Genomic DNA, 21,639 nt, shown 5'->3' with positions numbered 1-21,639 from the left:
GTAGGTTTTGCAAAATGCATGGGAGCTGCAGTTCTGTACTGTCGTGGTGGATAGTATGGTAACGCATGCAATTTTATTATATAATATAAATATTATTAAAAAAATTCAATATTTGTTTTATATTAACATATTTTCACAAAATTATAATAATAAAATTGTAAAAATAATAATAATAATAATAAACAGAAATTAACACTTTCAGCAAGAGCCACATGCAGCTCTTGGAGCCGCATTTGCCCATGTCTGGTATATACTGATTGGATAGTTTTCCTCCAAACTTTGAAACTCTCCCTTGTAATTAATTTCAGCCTTTTATTTTTCTGACAGAAGCAATTCTTTTATAGTATTTGCGAAACTGCGAGGCAGGCACTCGTTAAGTTTTGCATCTGTTTTTATTTTAGTGGGCAGAAGATGTCTGATGTTGCTGGGCAGTATGGCAGTTGAACAGGTCCACAGTAGGCTGCAGTTTAATCTTATCTAAGAAAGATGCAGTATAATCAAGAAGACTCAAGCAGCTAAAGGAGTAACAAAAATTACGTCTGAGAAATAAAGAATATTGAAGAGCTCATAATGGAACCCGAAACTGATCTGACGACAGAAGAACGCCAAGAACTCTTGAATGAAAAACACCAAGAAACTCGGCGAGATATGTTTTATTCTGAAAAAGAAGATTAATGCCAACATCTGTTATTAAAAATCTTTTGAAGAAGTGGGAGAATGTCAGAACAATGATCTTAGAATGGCATCCAAACCAGGTTGAGGTTAATAGGCTTAAAGATCTCTACAATTACAATGCTATTAATTACTTCTGAAAAATCCTGAAAAAGAGAGAAATGCAATTGACATTAAACAGATTCTTTAACCCCCCACAAATGGAAAAAAAACATATCTAATAAAAATGCAAGACTATGTATGTGTGTATATATATATATATATGTATGTATTTTTATTATTACATACGAGGGCTATTTTTTAAATAAGGTCCGTTTGTGAATGAAAGTGAGAATAATGCGCAATCACGGCAGTATGCATGCGCTTCTGCTCCGAGCAAGCTTGGTGCGCGTTTTGGCGCCATCTGCAGCCATATCGTCTGTCTGTATGCTGAGCTGTAGAAGTTTAAAATGTTTAAGAAAATTGAGTCTCTCGCCAACTGTGAGATACGATCTGTTACTCGATTCTTGAATGCAAGAAACTTGGCAAAAGCGGAAATTCACCGTCAGATCTGTGAAGTTTACGGTGATAACGCTATGAGTGACAGTAAAGTTCAAAAATGGGTAAGAATGTTCAAGGATGGGCGAGTTAATGTGCATGACGAGCCACACCCTGGCCGACCTTCTCTGATTTCTGGAGATTTGATTCTTGATGTGGATAACAAAATTCGAGAGGACCGACGATTCACGATTTCAACGTTATCAATTGAATTTCCACAGATTTCAAGATCAGTTTTGTATACCATTGTAGCTCATCTTTGACTGCGTGACTTATCAATACCCAACTCGTACCACTTTATATAAGCAGCCTTGTTTAATAGAATCTAACTAACGTTTTCGATCGTGTTTAACGACCTTCTTCAGGTTAGAACATCGAAAAAAATCGAACATAAGAACGTTTAGCAGTAACGACCGCTCGTTTGGAACGTTTTAGAAGAAGAACATTTAAATAGGATATCGTGCGCCATCTCTATGTCGATGAGTATTAAATAATACAATACAAGAGAATAATGTAAAGATAGATAACAGACAGTGAACAATAATAATAATAATATATGCCTCGTGGGGATATTGAAAATAAAATACTAACAGAAGAATATGGTGCGTGCTGAACATCTCATATACCGAGGGAAGGGTAGGGGCTGTGCGGAGACTGACCGGCGGGTTCAGCGTAAGCTTCTGCAAATCCGCCTTTCTGGCGTTTACGTGTCGCCTGAGCGCCAGGCCGTAGATATTTTACTAGCCTCTCGGAAGTTTATGGATTGCCCTTTCTGGCTAGCTTTGTAGATATGCCATGCCTCTGTATAACATAGGTGCTTTATGTTACGAACTGTTTGTATTAGTCTTGCTTGGGCCCATTCAGCTTGGACTTCCTGGGGATCTGCTAGGACATAAGTCGCCAGCGCTGTGCAAGGCTGTTCGTTTCTTATGTTTCTCTGATGTTCCGCTAGCCTTTCCTTGAGTGATCTTCTGGTGGCACCAATGTAAAATAATTTATTCTGCCTCCGTGCAAGCTAAGGAGGCAGAATAAATATTGTATTCTGCCTCCGTGAAGCTAGCTAAGAAGCACGGGATCAGTCACAAAGCCATCACTAGCCTCACCACGACACACACTAAGAAGAGAAACCTCCTAAACACAGAGGAGTTTACGTTGATGGACTATAGAGCGGCACTGAGCGGCATATATAGACGCATAGGAAATGCTACAAACAAAAGAATAATATACAAAAGGAGTCCCACTATATACCAACTGTTAAGAGCTGATAAAGACCCCCCGGACACTAATTCCCTCCCGGGAGTTTACAAAATCCCGATTACGGACGCACGGAGGCAGAATAAATTATTTTACATTGGTGCCACCAGAAGATCACTCAAGGAAAGGCTAGCGGAACATCAGAGAAACATAAGAAACGAACAGCCTTGCACAGCGCTGGCGACTTATGTCCTAGCAGATCCCTAGGAAGTCCAAGCTGAATGGGCCTAAGCAAGACTAATACAAACAGTTCGTAACATAAAGCACCTACGTTATACAGAGGCATGGCATATCTACAAAGCTAGCCAGAAAGGGCAATCCATAAACTTCCGAGAGGCTAGTAAAATATCTACGGCCTGGCGCTCAGGCGACACGTAAACGCCAGAAAGGCGGATTTGCAGAAGCTTACGCTGAACCCGCCGGTCAGTCTCCGCACAGCCCCTACCCTTCCCTCGGTATATGAGATGTTCAGCACGCACCATATTCTTCTGTTAGTATTTTATTTTCAATATCCCCACGAGGCATATATTATTATTATTATTGTTCACTGTCTGTTATCTATCTTTACATTATTCTCTTGTATTGTATTATTTAATACTCATTGACGTAGAGATGGCGCACGATATCCTATTTAAATGTTCTTCTTAAAACGTTCCAAACGAGCGGTCGTTACTGCTAAACGTTCTTATGTTCGATTTTTTTCGATGTTCTAACCTGAAGAAGGTCATTAAACACGATCGAAAACGTTAGTTAGATTCTATTAAACAAGGCTGCTTATATAAGGTGGTACGAGTTGGGTATTGTATACCATTGTTTCAGAGAAACTGAATTATCAAAAATTGTTTTCTCGGTGCGTTCCAAGACTGCTTTCTGACGATCACAAAACAAAAAGATTAAACAGTGCTTTATCATTTTGACTCGATACGATCATCCACACAGTCCAGACCTTGCACCCAGTGATTTTCACTTGTTTCGATACTTAAAGGAGTTCCTTGGTGGTCAACGGTTCAACGACGACGAAGAAGTGAAAACTGCAGTCGTGGATTAGGCTTCTTGACAGGCGGCAGATTTCTTTGAAGTCGGAATTCAAAAAATTGTTGAGCAGTATGACAAATGTTTAAACAAAATGGAAATTATGTAGAAAAGTAGATAAAAGCATGTAGAATATGGAAAAAAATATATTTTAACGATATTTACAGTATTTTTCTTCTTATTAAAAAACGGACCTTATTTAAAAAATAGCCTTCGTATAAATAAATGTAATAAGAAAGTATATATTTTTTTATTTTCTGGGGTCTCCAGAATAAATTAATCAAATTCCCATAAAAACCTATGGTAAATCGATAATCGGTTAACAAACAATTTGGATAGTGAACAAAGTCTTGGATCGGATTATGTTCGTTAACCAATCACTCACTGTACATTTAAACAATTTAAGATTCACCAGTCTTAACAGCTTCTTTGCTTCTAAGTTATAAATATAAAATAGTAATTTATTAATAAAGAAGTTGAGAAAATATCTGTTAAGAAAGAAACAATTTTCATGAATTCAATGCAAATTTAATGAACAGACAAACGTTTTCAACCTATTTATAGGCCATCGAGTCAAAATTACAACTTACAGTAGTACAATTTTCTGTAGGTTGTAACTTTGATTTGATTTATGAAAATTAATGTTAATAAAACTATTAAATAACCAGGAGAAAAATATGTAAAACATTTTGAGGCAGATAACAATCTACAATAAAAGGTCAATTCTGCCATAAAACTGTTTGTCCTTGATGCATGAAAAGAATGAAAGATAGAATCACTGTGTTTTCTTCAATTAATTTTTTGTAAAATTTTAAATGAAATTTAGGTCATCAGTTATGCTACTCAGACCTCTATCCAACCCTTTGCTTCCAGACATATTTAATTTAGATATAATCATCCACAATTATTCAGAGCTGACTGGGGACGACTTTATCATCCACTATGGCACTCGGCCAACTATCGCTTTACCCCGGCATGGTGTATATGTATATATACATATATAAACATCTCAATGCCTGGTTTTTATTAATCAAATCCAAACAATTGCTGTAATTATTCAGTCTATTTTTTGGCTACTATTAATAATTAAATTCTAATTAATTTGGTACTAGAATTAGGCTTTAGGTACCATCTCTTATTAAATTTAATAATTAATATTTATGAAATAATTTAAATATTCTGGAACAAAAGAATCAAACCTGCAACTCTCGCTTACCTTGCAGATGCATTACTTAACCCCACCAAGCAAAGTTTCTTTCTAGCAGTTTAATTTCTTCATTTTAACACTAGAAATTCTCCATTACATTAATACAATGTACATAAGGTGTATGACTTTTACTTTACAAACTTTAAAGAACAAAAATTTATAGTTAGATACATAAATATATAAAGCAGATATTTACCTGTATTTATATGATACTGAATACAGTTTTGTTTCCGAATTGCAGCCATTTCATTTAGTGTAAAATTCACTTTATCGCAACGACATAAAGAAAAATTGATTCAAATTTCCTCAAACTCGGAACTCACTTTCATAAAATAAAATTAATTAATAAAGACAATTGCCTGTTTTATAATTAATTTGATATCAAGCCAAATTTAAACTTACAAAATACTTACTATATGAAATTTGCATCGTGTTTTATCGCTCCAATTGTTTTTAACTACTTAAAACATTATTTTCTCTGTGCAGATGCATCGACCGACGAGACGGAAAATGTTGAAACTGTTTCAAATCAAGAATACTACAAAGAGAAAGAAAACGAACAACCGACAATGTGGTTGGGTACGGAAGATGGTTGGTAAGATTTAATTTAATCAAATTTATCTTTATTTCCTTAATTTTTTAAATTATTTTATTATATTTTATAATCATCATCAGTGCCTAATTTCAGTTTTGATTTAAAAATTAATAGCGAGATTGCAGCCAAAGTTTTCATCTTTAAAAATGAGGACGTAGAGCACCACTTACAAGATAGCGGCAATCGACATTCACGGTTTAGAGATGAAAACTTCGACCGCAACCTCGCTAGTAACAATAAAATTTTAATAAGACATTTTCCTGATCATTAAATGGCTCCACAAATATATTAACCATAATAATTAAAACAATTTAAGAAGTCTGAGATCAAATCGGTGGCGTGCTATGCTACAGACATAAAGGGCAGCGGTCTGGGGGCCTAAACTTTTATAAACTCGTTCCGTAGAAAGGATATCGAAATTTAAATTTGTGCCATACCTTGGATTCTAGATTGCCTGCATGGTGTGGCGCAAAACTTAACCCTCCGGAGGTTGCCTTAAAAACCAAACGAGGATATCGGGGATTCCTCCAAAAAATTCCTGTAAAGTCAACACTGTATATGGGGCTCCATAATTCAAATTTGCCCAGCCTCCCATTAAATTACTAGATCAAATGTTTTTCAAGACTAAACTGTCTCATCATCAGATCTAACATTTACCAGTATAACTACTGATACATTTTTATTTTCCCAGCTATCTTATATATAACAGAGGGAAAGTATGACCATCGGCCGAAAAATGACCCCTCCAACAATTTTACATTTTTGGACTCGGGACCTAGAAATGCAAAAAAATTCTGGGGTTTTATCTGTATGTATGGATGTGTGGGGGGTACTATTTTCTTTACCCTCTTTGAAGCTTAATAACTCCTGTGCTTTTTGTCAAAAATTTTTGAAATTTTTCAGGAAGGTTTGTTTATTAGGGAGATTGATGCTATTAAATTTCGGTGGTTAAAGGTTGAGGGAGTGGGGAGATAAAGGAGATCGTGTGTCACGTCTCCAGTAAGGTCGGACTTAGTGACTATTTTACTCGTTATTAGCATTTTAAAATGTTTTAAGCAAAGTCAATGAAGAATTTTTGTGTGTCTTGATGTTGAAAATGTTAATTGTCATGTTATTACATCTGATGATAAAGTATAATCTTGATAAATCCCAGACTTACATTGAACTGTTTTAGCATTATATAGTTAATACCTTATATATAATTTTATATTGAAATAAATGTCTTATGTTTTCTTATTTTTATTTCAGTATTCTTGTTTATAGCTGTAATGAAAATATCAGAATAAAGAAAAATAAAACCAAAATTCAGCATTCTTCGCCTATATTTTGCCTAGTGTAGGTATATTTAAAAGTTTTTGAATGGTATTCATAATTTTTTCTGTTGTATCTAAATGAAAGCCAAATGAGCTGCCAGATTATCCCACTCAATTAAGGCTAATTTTAATAAAATATTAAAATTTGCCTTATTGTAGCCTGGTAATCTGGCAGTTCGTTTGACTTTAGTTAAAAATTTGGGAGTTGGATTGAATGGTTATACCTAGATTTTAGCTGTTGGTCACGATCGTGATGTGCTTAGACACACCGTGATTGTGTGCGAGGGCTAAGACCATGGAGGGCAAAACTTTGAGACAAATAATTACATCAATAAATTTATATTTAATTAATTTTTTGACGGTTTTTTAAGACAAAGAGTCTTGTGGTTGAGGGTGTAAGGTTACATGTCCTGATCACTTTCAGGATTATAATTTGTGGAAGTTTTACTCAATCCCAGAGAGGGTTAGTGCCCCATTTGCCCCTCTGTGGATGTCCGTGGCTAAGACCTTTGTACAGTACCTTATTAGTTAATTATATTAAGTATCCAATTATCAATGAAATCAAACTAGTAATTAATTAATTAAACAGTTTGATGCTATAAATATCTTTCATGATTATATACAGTAACTACTGGAATGCTTCCAATTTGGAATGTTCTCATAGTGTTGAATGAATGGATTTGTTGTGACTGATGAATTTGAATTCTGTTTCTAATTATAGCATAGTTTCTATTTTTATCTATACTACAGTTCCATTCCTGATTAAATTATTGCCAAATAGTAATGCACTTAAACGTGGAACTGAATTATTCCATAATTAAATAAATTAATAGCCTATAAAACTAAGTGTATTCATGTCGATTTTATGCATCATTTTGTCAAAAGCTCCTTAAATTAAGTAGTTTAACAGCTGATGTATACATTAATCCTATATTTTTATGATTATAAAACTAAAAAAGTTATATTAAGCTCAGGAATTGGTAAACATTTTTTAAGCTTCAAAATTTCTATTCAAAATTTATTAATTTTGTAATTAAGTCCATAACAAATTGGAAACTAATTTGTAAAATTCATTTGATGGTAATTTTTAATATTAATTAAACCAAAATTAAAGAAGAAATCTGTCAAACAGTCATCTTTTTAAATAACTATTCACCACACTGAAAATACTTAAAATAACTACGCACATGGAACCATTGACGGTGTGATGATAAAACATTGAAAAAAACGGAAAAAACAAGTGTTTTCGAACCCCTTCTGGATTCTGCATCAGGTTCTTAACCATTCCTAGATGGATATTCGATTAACAAATGCCGTTTAAATAACAGTTCGATCATAAGTTTGAAACAATTTACAAAAACTAGGTTGTGCATGCACAACAAATCGACCTGTCTGGATACTACGAGCGGCTGGAGCATGCTATGAATCAACTCTTGCCAGGCTAATGACAAAACCATCTCGTTTTTTAAAATTTATGCACATGGTTGTGATAGAGGCTATGCACATCTTTAAATCCTCCAACCATTTGAGGTGTCCCTTTAAGGGATAATAGATGCGATAGGGTCCTGATATATATAGGCTCTACTAAACGGTCCATGGGCATCAGAATACAAGAACATCAGGCAAATATTCGTGGATGAATATTTGCCCGATGTTCTTCGGGAGAACCTCTACGGCCCTCACTACTTACTTAACAGATCCAGACATAGTAACTGACTTTACCCAGGCCAATCTCCTACTTGCTGTGCCTCCCAATGAACACCTCAAATGGTTAGATGCTATTCACATCTTTAAATCTTCCATCACAACCACGTGCATAAATTTTAAAGAGGAGATGGTTTTGTCATTGGCCTGGCAAGAGTTGATTCACAGCATGCTCTAGCTGCTCGTAGTATCTGGACAGGCCGACTTGTTGCGTACACGCAACCTAGTTTTTTGTAAATCGTTTTGAACTTACGATCGAACTGTTATTTAAATGGGATTCGTTAATCGAATATCCATCTAGGAACGGTTAAGAACCTGATGAAGAAGGAGTTCGAAAATGTTTGTTTTTTCCGTTTCTTTTTTTACGATGTATTGTTATCACACCATGAATGGTTCTGTGTGCATAGTTATTTTAAGTCATCTTTTTATTCATTTTCATTTTCTAGAATACATCTCCTGATGGCCCGACCACCGTTTTTACGATACTCGATTGTCAAAAAATTAAAAAATCCCTTAAAACATGAAAAACTTTCAAAAATCAGAACAAAACAAGGGAGTTTTTAATTTTTTGATGGACAAATAGCCTAAAAAGGAAAGTCGGGTTATCATGAGATGTATTCTGGAACATGAAAGCAAATGAAAAAATATGTTTTGATGGACTTTAATTAAAACCAAAATTGAATTAGACAAACAGATTTTTATATGCATTTCACATTTATTTCTTTTTATGGTTAATTTAATGGCATATTTTAACAGAAAATAGGGCTTACTCTGGCAAAATCTAAGTTAATATCAATAAAATTTGATGTAAAATAACAACATAACTCCCTACTAGTTTGATCTCATGTTCAATGAACTTAAAATGTTAATGACACACAAATTATTTTACATCTAAACAGAAAATTTTTAAGTTTATTCCTTTAAAATTCCTACAAACATTTATAATTAAATTAATTCTATAAATTAGACATTGAAATACTTTAATTATATATGTAATTAGAATTCCGTATTTTGTAATTTAAGGTACTTCGACAACCAGATATTTGTATCGCTTGCAAACGGAGAGCTAGCTATATACACAAGGAAAGATAGTAAGTAGTTTTTCATTGTAGTTATATATGCATTATTATAAATTTTTAAAAAATTTTCAAATAAAATAAAGGTGGAATTTGGAATTTTGATCAAACTCAAAAGATCCAAATAGGAAACGGTTCATCTTCCGTCACTTATATGCTCGGCGTGAATGGAAAATTGTGGTGTGGCTGTCAGAATTTTATCAAAGTCCTCAACACGGATACGCATAAAGTCGAAGTAAGTATAGTTTATTGTAGGACTTCTTAAACTTTTTCCATTTGCAACTCTCGAGAAAATTTTATGCGATTCCCGGTATATAAAATAGGTATACAAATAAAACCACTTACTGATAATAAATCATAAAACAATTCTTTGATATACATATGCAGGGATGCAGGACATTTTCGATGTTTTTCAGAGTCGGCCAGCATTTAATTTTAGACTCCAAAAAGGTTGCAACTCTCGGTTTAAGAAGCACAGCACAGGTTTATCGAATGTTGTTAGGCTACAGTTTTAAAATTGTAGATCTATAAATTCCCACTGGCATCTGTTTGGCCGTGTGCCCTTCCTTAATCTCGAGAATGGAGTTAGCTAGACTAAAGTCGAGACTAGATACGGAAAGCTTAGGATTTGGAGGCCCAATTAATTATACGTTATTTCAATTCAAAAATTTTTTCCAGAACAGTTAGATAGATGACTGACACGATTCTCTTGTTAGCAGGAAAAGCATGATGTACAGAGGCAAGACATTGTCAGAATGCCATTGATTTTAGTAATGTGAAAATAAATAATTTCTCATTGTAATTAGAATTTTATAGGATAATTTTCTTTATTTTATTTTCAGTATTCCATCCAAGTTGGACAAGATTCTACGAAATCTGTAATATCTATGGTCTTGTCTGGATTAGGAGTATGGATTGCACTTAAGTGCAGTCCTGTTATTTTTCTTTATCACGTTACAACTTATGAATATCTAACGGATATTAGCGTGGTTCCCGCAGTTTCGAAAATGCTCGCTTGTAAGCAAAATACAAATTTTATAAAAATAATCTTCATTGTTTTCTTTACATTTTAAACATATTTCATTATATAAAATCAGGTTGTGATGACATAATACAACAACATAAATCTGCCTGTTTACGTATTACTTCATTGCTAGCTTGTAAAGATTTACTGTGGATCGGAACCAGTGCAGGAGTTGTACTTACAATGCCTTTATCTAATGTCACATCTGTATTTAATTGCTTAGACAACATAAATATTTCTGGTATGTATAATTAATTATAAACTTGTTTTAGTTTAAATATTTATAAAATACATTTTAATTTAGTAAGTGTAAAGGTATTTTATGAGATTATTATATGCTATAGAATATTTTTTTTATAACATTTCATATCTTAAAATTATAAAATAAATAATTATTTTCATTATAAGAGAAAATTTCTACAGGAAATCATTCCTGTTTCAATAAATATCTGTAGATCAGTACAATAAACCTGTTTTTTTTTTTAAAGAAATGTAATTTACGTATGCAAAGAATTATCATAACATGTTAATGATTCTGTTTGCATCCTTATAACATCCTAACTAAGAATATGATTTTTTATACACAGATCAAACAAAATATACAAAGTGGATATATAAATAAACACACAAACACCAAAAATCCAGCAACATAAACACTTTACTAAACAAACAAACGTTTCTGACTGTCTTAAATGGTCATCGTCAGGTTCTAACCTGCAACATTCAAGATTGAGATCCTTTCGCAAAGTTCCTTCGAGATTCCTCCATCTCCCTCATAGCACCAACAATTCGGTGCTGTGAGGGGGATAGAGGAACCTCAAATTTGTTGATTTAATATATATACGGCATCTGTTATGTATGCTGTTGCAACTTATAACATCTATTTTTTTAATTAAACTTCCATTCGAATGTTGTGGGTTCAAACTGAACGACGTCCTTTTTAAGACAGTTGGAAACGTTTGTTTGTCTAGTAAAGTGTTTAAGTTGCTGGATTTTTGGTGTTGGCATGTTTATTTTATACAAATTGTTCATCTATAATTCAAATTTAATTATAATTCAATTTAAAAAATCGATATCTTAATGTCAAATTCTTCTGCAGATCATCTTCATTTCCAAATATAAATATTAAAATAAAAAGTTTGGTCGTTAATATACTATTTTAGAATTACTTTTTTACTTCATATGTCATTAACTGAAAACTATCAATTCTGGTTTACAGAATTCATAGAATATTCATTTTTTATGGACGTTAAATTTCCTATCTTTTAAATTATTTAATTTTTACTTTCAGGGATATCTCAAGGACACACAGGTCATGTGAGATTCTTAACGTGTGTAGATATGGAACAGTTTCGCGATACTCATAGACTGTCGTATTCTGATAATCCCGACGAAATAATTAAAAACAATAAATTGTTAGTTATAAGCGGAGGAGACGGTTACGAAGATTTCCAAAGTGGTTTTAGTGAAGCTTTAGGTCACGACGATAGCACAAATCATCTTTTGCTATGGCATGTATGACTTTACAGATTAATAGTTTTTAAAATTCATCTTATCATTTTTTAAAACATGAATTTATTATTCATTGATCTCAGTTTTTAAGCAACGTGTAACATGTGAAATTATTCTGCGTCGTTCCCGTCTCGCTATTTTGGGGTTTCTATTCAAAAGCCTTAATTTTATATTCGGACTTTAAAATTTCATTAGCAAATTTTCTAAAGGAATCCAAGAATTTTAAATTTGCATAAACACTAAAATATCTTTCACTTGTTATCATCATCGCAAAATTTGATTAATGTTTTTAACCTTATCGTTTTATCCAAATCCTTTAGTTATTCACTCATTTGAAACTAAATCTCAAATCAAATAATTAAAAAATTTAAATTTGAGATTAATTCAATCAATCTAATTAAGCCACTTTTACCTTATTTTTAATTACAAACAAAGAAAAGAAAAGAAAAGCGAAATTAATTTTTAAAAAACTTCTCTTTCAACACTAATTTTCTCAAGTTGTATGCTAATATAATGAGAAAAGAAGTTAATTACTTTATTATTAAAGGTTTTAAATTGTTAAAAAAATAATAATAATTTATTTTTAACATTATTTATAAGCACAAAATGTAAGCTTTACTACCTTATTTACACTTAATAAACTAAAAAGAAAGTGGAAATTATCATCCTTAATGCCTCTGTGAGGTAAAATCATCCCAAAATTTTAATTATTTACAATTATTATTAATACGAATGGACCAGTTTTTATAAATATTAAGATTTTCTTTCATGTCTACGAGTCAAAGTCTTTATACAAATTGTATACATGCGATTGAATGTTTAATAATAGCAAATAATATAAATTATATAGTTTATGTTACTTCTGTTATGTGCAATATATTATAAAGTTATTCAACAAAAAAAAAATGAGCTTAAATTATGTATAACCAGGTTTTATATGTAAAAAATAAGAAAAAAAAGATAAACAAAAAAAATATATATTATGCTATTACAATTTGTAATATTTGTTCGGAAGAAAATATATATATTTGCGGAAATTTTATATAATAGTCAAGTCGAAATTTGATAAATGCAAATATAATATATTATTCTATAGATAACGATATTAAATATCGTAAATGCTGTTTAATTATGAATTTTTTCCAATAAAATATTTAAATATTTTGCCGTGTTTTAACGTACGATGAAATATTTATATTTCGGAGTACGAGTTGATTAATTTCTGTACATTTTTACTGTTTACATTACGTATTTACAATTTAAATGTAATCGTAAATCAAATACGATTGCTACAAACTCATTCATTACTATTCTAAAATAAACAGGACAGACAAATGAACTACATTCACTAATAATTTTTAATATTTAATTTAAATGATTTATTCTAAAATCTCTCCTTTGCTCCTTTATTTAAAATTAACCATAGTAAAATAAATACCTTACACATCGAGTTTTCTGTGCTATAAATTGATACTTATAAAGACTCTCTCTCATCTTTATATTTTATCATTCAAAAATACAATGATTCCACTGAATATCAGTTGAATACATTTTACATTCTGAAGCACTGTCTATAGTTTTTACATTCAATCTCATTACGAAGGACTTCTAAATGTAAAGAATTTATTCTACTCCCAACCAGAGAACAATGGTAAGTCAGTGGCAGGTTTGTGCCCAAGCAATGGGCCATCTGAGTGAAGTTTTCCTGGGTTTCTTCACATATCTAACACCTAAGTAGGTACCATTTCCCATAGAAAGCCTTTCTCTTGTGGACTGCTCATGTGTTGTTTTGCCTTATCTCACCAAACTGAATTTATTTTACTACAAATGGGAAAGGTTTAACAGCTTCTTTGAAGTCTTTAATAAGTTTTTCTAAGTATATCCTTAATTTTCTATATGAAATTTCTCAAGACATCATTTTGTTTTTAGAAACATGCCACTAAGCTTAACATTTATATTATATTTTTAGTAATATGAAAATAAGGTATTTATTAATGAAAACATCCATTTATAATACAATTCTGTTGCTAAAACTTTAAAAAATTCATTCAATATATTCTTCTTATGTATTAGCTTGTAATGAGCCCAAAATTTGTTAATCTTTAAAACAATTTCAATGAAAATTTCAGTTTTGTCTTAATATATGTTTGAATGAATCCAGATTATGCTCTACAAATTCTACAACATTAATCATCTACAATTTAAATCATGACATTGTCAAGCTAATTGCTCACAGAACTCTCATGAAATCCATAAATGGTTCAAAAATAGTCACGTTAATAAATTAAATATGATTCTTATACTTGACTGACCTTCCTACAGTAAATGAATTATATATGACGTTACACCATACTTTATTATGTGAATGGCAATTGTTTTAATGGAGAGATTCATTCATTCGTGATAATATTTAATAAAGTTAATTAAATAATAATTAAAAAAATTCTCTTTTCGTATGAAATTATGTTTTTCTGATTTGCTAGTCTTTTCTAAAGTTAACCAAAATAATTTTTCTTTTAAGAACAGATTAATTAAGCAGCAGACAGTTAATTAAACTTAACTATGATTATTATTAAGATAGTAATATTCCTTTTGCTATGAAACAAGCTAAAATCATAGCTATCTCGAAACCTGGAAAACCTAATGATAGACCAGAGCGTTATCGACCTATTTCACTCGAGTGTGATGTATAAGCTATTAGAGAGACTACTTTACAACAGATTAAGCAATACAATTTTTGAGAACATTCCGGTAGAACAGGCTGGTTTTCGACCAAATAGGAGCTGTACAGACCAGGTACTAGCCTTTACTACTATTGTAGAGGCTGGATACTAAGGCAATTAAAAACATCTGTGATATATGTCGATCTTACTGCAGCATATGATACTGTCTGGCAGCATTGCCTACTCTATAAACTGCTCTGAGTGATACCGTGCTTAAAAATAGTTAAAATATTTGATGAGATGTTAAGTAACCGACCCTTTCAAGTTATCATGGGAAATTCGAGAAGTAGGATAAGAAAACTAAATAATGGCCTACCTCAAGTTTCTGTCCTGGCACCACTGCTTTTTAGTCTTTACATAGCTGACTTGCCTCAAACAAAGGCAAAGAAATTTGGGTATGCAGACGATTGGGTGATTGCCACAAGACATAAAGACCTAGCAATTACTGAGAAGATCCTGACAGAGGATTTATCTAACTTAGGACAATATTTTCACCAGTGGAGACTTCAATTGAGTAAGACAAAAACTGAAGCTACATGCTTTCACCTAAATAAACCAGCAAATGAAAAATTAAAGGTTTATTTTGAAAATAATTTACTGAAATATAATAATAACCCAAAATATCTTGGTGTCACTTTGGATGGAACTTTATCTTTTAAAACACATCTGATGAATCTTGCTGCCAAGGTCAATACCAGAAACAACATTCTCCAAAGGTTATGTGGAACTACATGGGGCTCTTCGTCGTCTACCTTACGGATCTCTGCTCTTGGCTTAGTTTTCTCTGCAGCAGAATACTGTGCACCGGTATGGATGAACAGTACTCGTGTTAAAAAACTGGATGCCCAACTAAATAATACCCTACGTATAATAACAGGCACTCTTAAATTTACTCCTACTCATTGGTTACCTATTTTGAGGCATATCCCTCCATCTGTACTCCAAAGGGATAGTGCTCTGCTCAGGGAATATGGGAAAATGTTGTCCAGTCCACAACTTCTGATTCATCAGGATATTGGTGACCTCAGCATAAATAGACTTAAATCAAGACAGCCCCCTCTCTTAAGAGCTAAATCGTTGCAATCCAATAATTTCAACCTTACTGAATTTTGGAAAAGGCTTTGGGCTGATGTCTCTCCGGTGAACGGTCGACAACGTCCTTGTATCACTAAGCGACCACCTGGATTTGAATTATCCAGAAATCTTTGGAGTGTGTTAAATAGAATTCAGACCAAACATGGGTTATGTAAGGACAGTCTTTTTAAGTGGGGAAAAGTCGCATTCCCACAGTGTGATTGTGGTGCTGAAAGACAGACGATACATCATATCTTGGAATCTATATCATATCTATAAGATCTTTTCCAGGACAACAGAGTGACTTCCTGATTGTGACTGAAAGTGCTCTAAACTATATTTCTGACTTAGATTTACATTTATGTTTTGTGTTCTTTTTACTAATTAGATGTGTAACCATATGCTAAATAAATAAATTAAGATATGTATCTTATAATTAATATAAAATATACTAAAATGTAAAGCAAATTGATACATAATGTAACGTGTTTACTGATTTTTTCTTTTGTTTTTAACATTTTCCAATTTGTGAGCACCAAGAGGGTCCCATAATGAGCTTGGCCATCACAAATTTGGCCTGGATAGGAAATTTTCAGGAGATGGTCTGTCTGGATATAAGTTGAGCCCCAAACCTCACTAGCCAACCAGCTAAGAAGTTTCGGGCTCAATGTAGCTAAAACGGACCAGCCCAAAAATTCCCATAACTTTATTATAAGTCTAATTACGAAAGATTGGAGAGTGTAGTAAACTGTAATTCCACTAATTTTTGCTTTTCGTGACAGTTCCAGGTACTTTCAAACTCTGTCGGCTCATCTTCAGAGGTTTGCATTTATATAGACGAGCCGACAGAGCTTGAAAAACTCTAACGAGTAATTTTTGTACTCGAATAAAGCCAAAATTACCGGAATCATAACTCATTAGTTATCAAGATTATGAATTTTAATCGAGGATTTGATTCCTCTCTTAATTTACCAAGATTATATTTTACTATATATTTATATAATAATTCAATGAATGATCTATTGCATTAACTATAAAACTTTCAAATAAATTTGTTATTTATTTTCAATTACTCTCAAAATACTTTTTCTAATTATATTTTTAATATGAAAATAATGTGCAAAGTATTTTTGATCTCTATTTTTGTTAAATTTGCATCCTTTGATGATATATTATCTTAATCTAAGTTATTATTATATATTCTATCTTTACTGGTTGAATATTGACTACATCATCAAAGGATTCAGCCAGAAAACATTATAAACATTCATAAACAACCTATGTTTGTAGTATTATTAATATACTATTCACTAATCTTCTATACTTAAAACTTACATATACATGAGCTGAGTGTTATAAAAATATTTAATAACTTTACACAAAATATCTGAATAAATTAAAATGTGTTTACTAGAATTACAAGCTTTCATCTCAGATATGTCTGTCAGTAATCTTTTAATCCTAAATAATATAAGAGTACATTGATTTTTGACATTAAAATTCTCTCAAACAATCTCTTACTTGATATGCTGAAGACATGCAATTGTTGAATGAAATGACTTTTGGGCCACCCTATATATAAGGTGTCAACATTAATTTAATGTTTAAATTTTTATATAGTGTTCCAGTATTTGTCTTTGATTCTCTGTGAAGCCAGTAAACTTGGAAACTCTCTGAATTAAGATAATATTTTGCTAATTTCTTGACAAGTTATGAGCGATTATTACTAACTTCCAGTCACATTTAAAGTATAAAATAAACTTGTTTTCTATTTCTAAACTCAATATATAACTTTAACTTAATAAATTCTATTCTAAATTCAAATATTTTCACTTAATTATTATACACAAACTACCACCAGCACCTACACTTCGATATTGGTAAATATAATGAGTTTAAAAAAATCTTAGTATATTCAAATTATGTTAAATATTAAAATACTGTCATGTAAAGCTATTTAACTTATTAAAAAATTAGAAAAGTCTCTTTCAGTGTGCTGGATACCAATAGCAGATCCAGAAATCTCTACAGGGGGTGCAGCTGCACCCTGTGCACCACTCCTAAATCCATCTCCACTGTATACAGACACAATCAGGCAAGTATCTATACATATATATATATATATTTTAATTAACTTTTCTGTATACATGTAATACTGTATTAATTTGTTTTGTTTTATTTTATTATGTTACCTCCTAAGCCATGGAGGGCTTTGTCTGTTTTCCCCCCAAGGGGCTGTTCGTAGGCGTATTGTGTGTTGAGCACCGAGGCAAGTTAGCCGTTATGGGGCTCCTAATGCCTCAAGTTGTAGAGGCAGTCATTCTGTACACAACTATATGTTTGTAATTTGTATTCATTGATGTTATACAATTGGCTCTCAGGTGGCACATTGTAGTCTCATATTTCACACTTTCCTGTCAGTCTTTTCTTTTCTTCATTCTTCTAACTTCTCTTCATATTTCTCTTTCCAAGGCTATACCTATTGGTGGAGGCCTTCTAATCCTTTGGTAAATGTAAATGTATATATGTAATATTGAAGATAAATTACTCAGTTTTCTTCTCATATATTATATTAAATAAGCCCTTATATCTAGAAATATGTTACTATCAAACACACCTACAACTTCTTTCCTCATACATCTACATGATTCAATAAATAATATATACATTCATCCATCTGATAATCTAAGATTAATAATTAATGGAAAGGATGATTAATAATGCCGAAAGGTATTATTAAATGAACAATTCGGTTAAGAAAAAAACATATTTTCGGATTTAAATTATTTATAAAATCACAGTTTAAAGGGGAGAACAGGAAATATATTATCCCAAATCACTGGAGAAAGTGTTAAATAAAACATATTATTTAAAATAAAGCTTTTCTTTATATATACTTTTGGGAAATTTAGATTTTATTTTCAAGAATATCTTCTTATTATATATACGCTCTTTATTCTATATATTGATTAGAATTTTTAGTGTTATATGATGTGGACACAATTTTTATGTCTTGTCATGAATTTATCCTTATTTATTGCTTATGTGAAGATGCTAAATCTATTTTTCTCTACATTTATTTTATCTTACAAGTTTAAAACTGTTAACAACACATTTTATAGTACATAGAACAGCAGTTTCTAACCTGATTTTTGAACAATGTCATCCTAACTTACTGACATATATGTGACACATCTGATACCTAATCTTTTATGTAGATTTTAAATAAATTATTAAGCATCCAGGAACCTTTCGACACCTTTAGGAGCTTGTCCGGACACCCTGGAGTGCTGTTAAAGCCAGTTGTATACCGTCTATACACATTTTAACTGCATATCTAGACTCAGACTCGCCTATAGAGTTAAAATTTTGTAGACAAAACAGTATAAAGAAAAAACATGAACTACACACATTTAATGCTGTGGTCATGTATGAATAATATATACAAGTACATTGAAGTTTACATTTTAGTTATTTCTTGTTCATTAACAGCCACTTAATCAATACAGGAGGCAAAATTTATATAATTTAAACTGTTCTATGTTAAAATCTTATGAATATAATGCCAAAAATATACATTATAAATATCTAAATATCCTTTTTTTAAGGTATAAATAAGCTTTTTATCTATAGAACTTGAAGTATAAAGAATCTAAACAATTTTTATACTCCAACATACAAAATAAAAGCATTGTGTCCAACATTACAGAAATAAAAATATTAGTAAGAAAACCTAACTATATATTGTATATCTATATTTATCTAAAAATAAGTTGTACTTTAGGCAATAATCTATACATTTTTATCAAGATTTTACTCAAGTTTTTATCCATTAACATCTATAACTTCAGGCTACAGGTCTATTTATACATTTAAACTCATATAATCTTGTTTCTTCGGGGTATAAATCCATAAATACAGCATACAGACTGAAGTAAGATGCCAAATTTTGCAGAAATACTTTTAAATTAAAAAAAAAAAAAACAGAATTTTATATTTTTTAAATATTTTATGACATACAAATGAATTTTTTTTTTATATATTTCTATATCAAATTGCATTATCATGTAGTGAAGGAGACATTTTTTTTATAGCTTCAAATACCTTTTCAAAAGAAAAAAAATTAATGGAAACGAATGGAAAATTAAAACTAAAATTAGATTTCTTCTTATCTACCTACTTGAAATCAAGAAATTATTCAAGTATAAATGGATTAATAAAAGTTTAAATTATGTTATCTAAGTTTATATATCCAGTAAAACCTGTCTAACACGGAAAACGTTCTTCGGTACCTTGCGATTTCCATTTACACAGGTTTTACTGTACTTATTTTAGATATTTAAACTGTAAACTTATACACTATGTTAATACTTTCTTGTGTCTATCCGTTCAAGTATTATATCAAGAGTTTATTTGGGAGAAAAGGGGATAGAGTCTTTGATGATGCATCGTTTATTACTCTTGAGGTTGCTTCTTAAAAAGAATGAACTTTTAGGAAATAATTATTTAAAGCGTAATTAATAGGGAATAAATGTAAAATTGTCACTCTGTACGCGTACATTCGAGGTATTTTCAGGTAAAAATGAGACTTTTAAAATGAGGAAAAAATAACAGAAAGACTCGTAAAAAAAAAGAAGACATTTTCAGGAAGAAGTTGGAAGATAATTACAAGTAAAATTACGGTTTATTAGAGTGCCAGCGTTAAGAAATCGTATTTTTACTTCTACTTATCTTCCAACCTCTTCCCTAAAATGCCTTTTTAAGAGCCTTTCTCCCACTTCTTCCTCATTCCTTAGTGGAAATTTATAGGAAGGAATTTTCAACAAGTACAATCTTACAAAAAGTGGCAAAGAATATGTCGAATTTAAGTCACACAGATGAAAGATATTTATTTAAATGTATATTCATTACGTAAAAATTTTTTTTTAAATTTCTCTTCTGTACAGTACACGTACAAGCCATGTATGTGTGTGTGTGGTTTTGACATGTTCTTATCGATTTCTACTTTTTCCATATTTTCTCCAGCATCATTTTTTGATGTAATGGTTCATATATATATCCGTTCAACGTGTATAAGTTGTATTTTTACGTTCACACAATACAAATGCTGTTGTGTTTTCGTTCAGGATCTATGTCGTGTTATTTTTTTCTCTCTCTCTTTTTATCCTCTGATAGTTTATTTTATATTGAAACTTTGCTATCGACTTTAATCTAGATGATAAAAAAGAAAAGAAGAAGAAATTAAAGTAATTTCGTGACACTGTAACAGCTTGCAGACGTTAGAAAGATCGAAGAGAATATTTTTTGACAGGAACAGAATTAATTTCACCGAACATAAAAATAGTAAAAGTATCCGTCGGTGGATGCCGTTACAAAGATAATATAAACTCGTTGAAGCTTCTCGGAAAAATAATTTTATAAAGGTCATAAATTTCTTTATATAATATTCAATTTTTTTTTTAAAAAAAAAAGAAAGAAATTACGTATATTTTTATCACTACAAGGATCAATTCTAACTTTCCTATCCATAAAAAATGCCGAAGAATCTCTTGTTTATACTTCGTAGAATCCAACTTTATGTGCTGAAGATTATCGTAATCTTTCGATAGATACTTTTATGCCAAACAAAGATTGTACTTGTCCTGTTTCTAGAACGGTTTTTCTATATGTAGAGATATCTTAATCAATTTTAGTAACAACTTCCTGATCGAAGATATCGATGATAAACATTCTCCAACTCTTCTATGTCAATCAATATAAGAGGTCATTACTTACAGTGCTGTAAGATATCAATATTTGTTCGAACGGTGATCTCTTGTTACTGATAGGAGAGCGAAAGATATCGTAAAAATGTTCCTTTTTTCAAAAATAAAATAAAATAAAATGCATTTTGATAGTTTCATTTACTTAAAAAAA

General features: G+C 31.3%; 1 protein-coding gene across 2 annotated transcripts in view; it reads left to right on the top strand.

The window, feature by feature from the left end:
- Positions 1-13,090, top strand: part of LOC136981934 (rho guanine nucleotide exchange factor 17) — a 65,268-nt gene extending 52,178 nt beyond the window's left edge. For both annotated transcript variants that reach the window (XM_067278336.1, XM_067278337.1), the window contains 7 exons: positions 5,189-5,297; positions 6,546-6,632; positions 9,338-9,405; positions 9,477-9,625; positions 10,233-10,407; positions 10,488-10,655; positions 11,706-13,090. In XM_067278336.1, coding sequence (XP_067134437.1) covers positions 5,189-5,297; positions 6,546-6,632; positions 9,338-9,405; positions 9,477-9,625; positions 10,233-10,407; positions 10,488-10,655; positions 11,706-11,935 — 986 coding nt within the window. In that variant the 3' untranslated portion in view covers positions 11,936-13,090. The remainder of the gene's footprint in view (positions 1-5,188; positions 5,298-6,545; positions 6,633-9,337; positions 9,406-9,476; positions 9,626-10,232; positions 10,408-10,487; positions 10,656-11,705) is intronic.
- The last annotated feature ends 8,549 nt before the right edge of the window (positions 13,091-21,639 follow it).

This window comes from Centruroides vittatus, unplaced genomic scaffold, assembly GCF_030686945.1.
Source record: "Centruroides vittatus isolate TY-2023 unplaced genomic scaffold, ASM3068694v2 contig_799, whole genome shotgun sequence".
Classification (NCBI taxonomy): Eukaryota; Metazoa; Arthropoda; class Arachnida; order Scorpiones; family Buthidae; genus Centruroides; species Centruroides vittatus.
The sequence above is the reverse complement of the archived record's forward strand: the minus strand, read 5'-3'. Positions and strand labels throughout refer to the sequence as shown.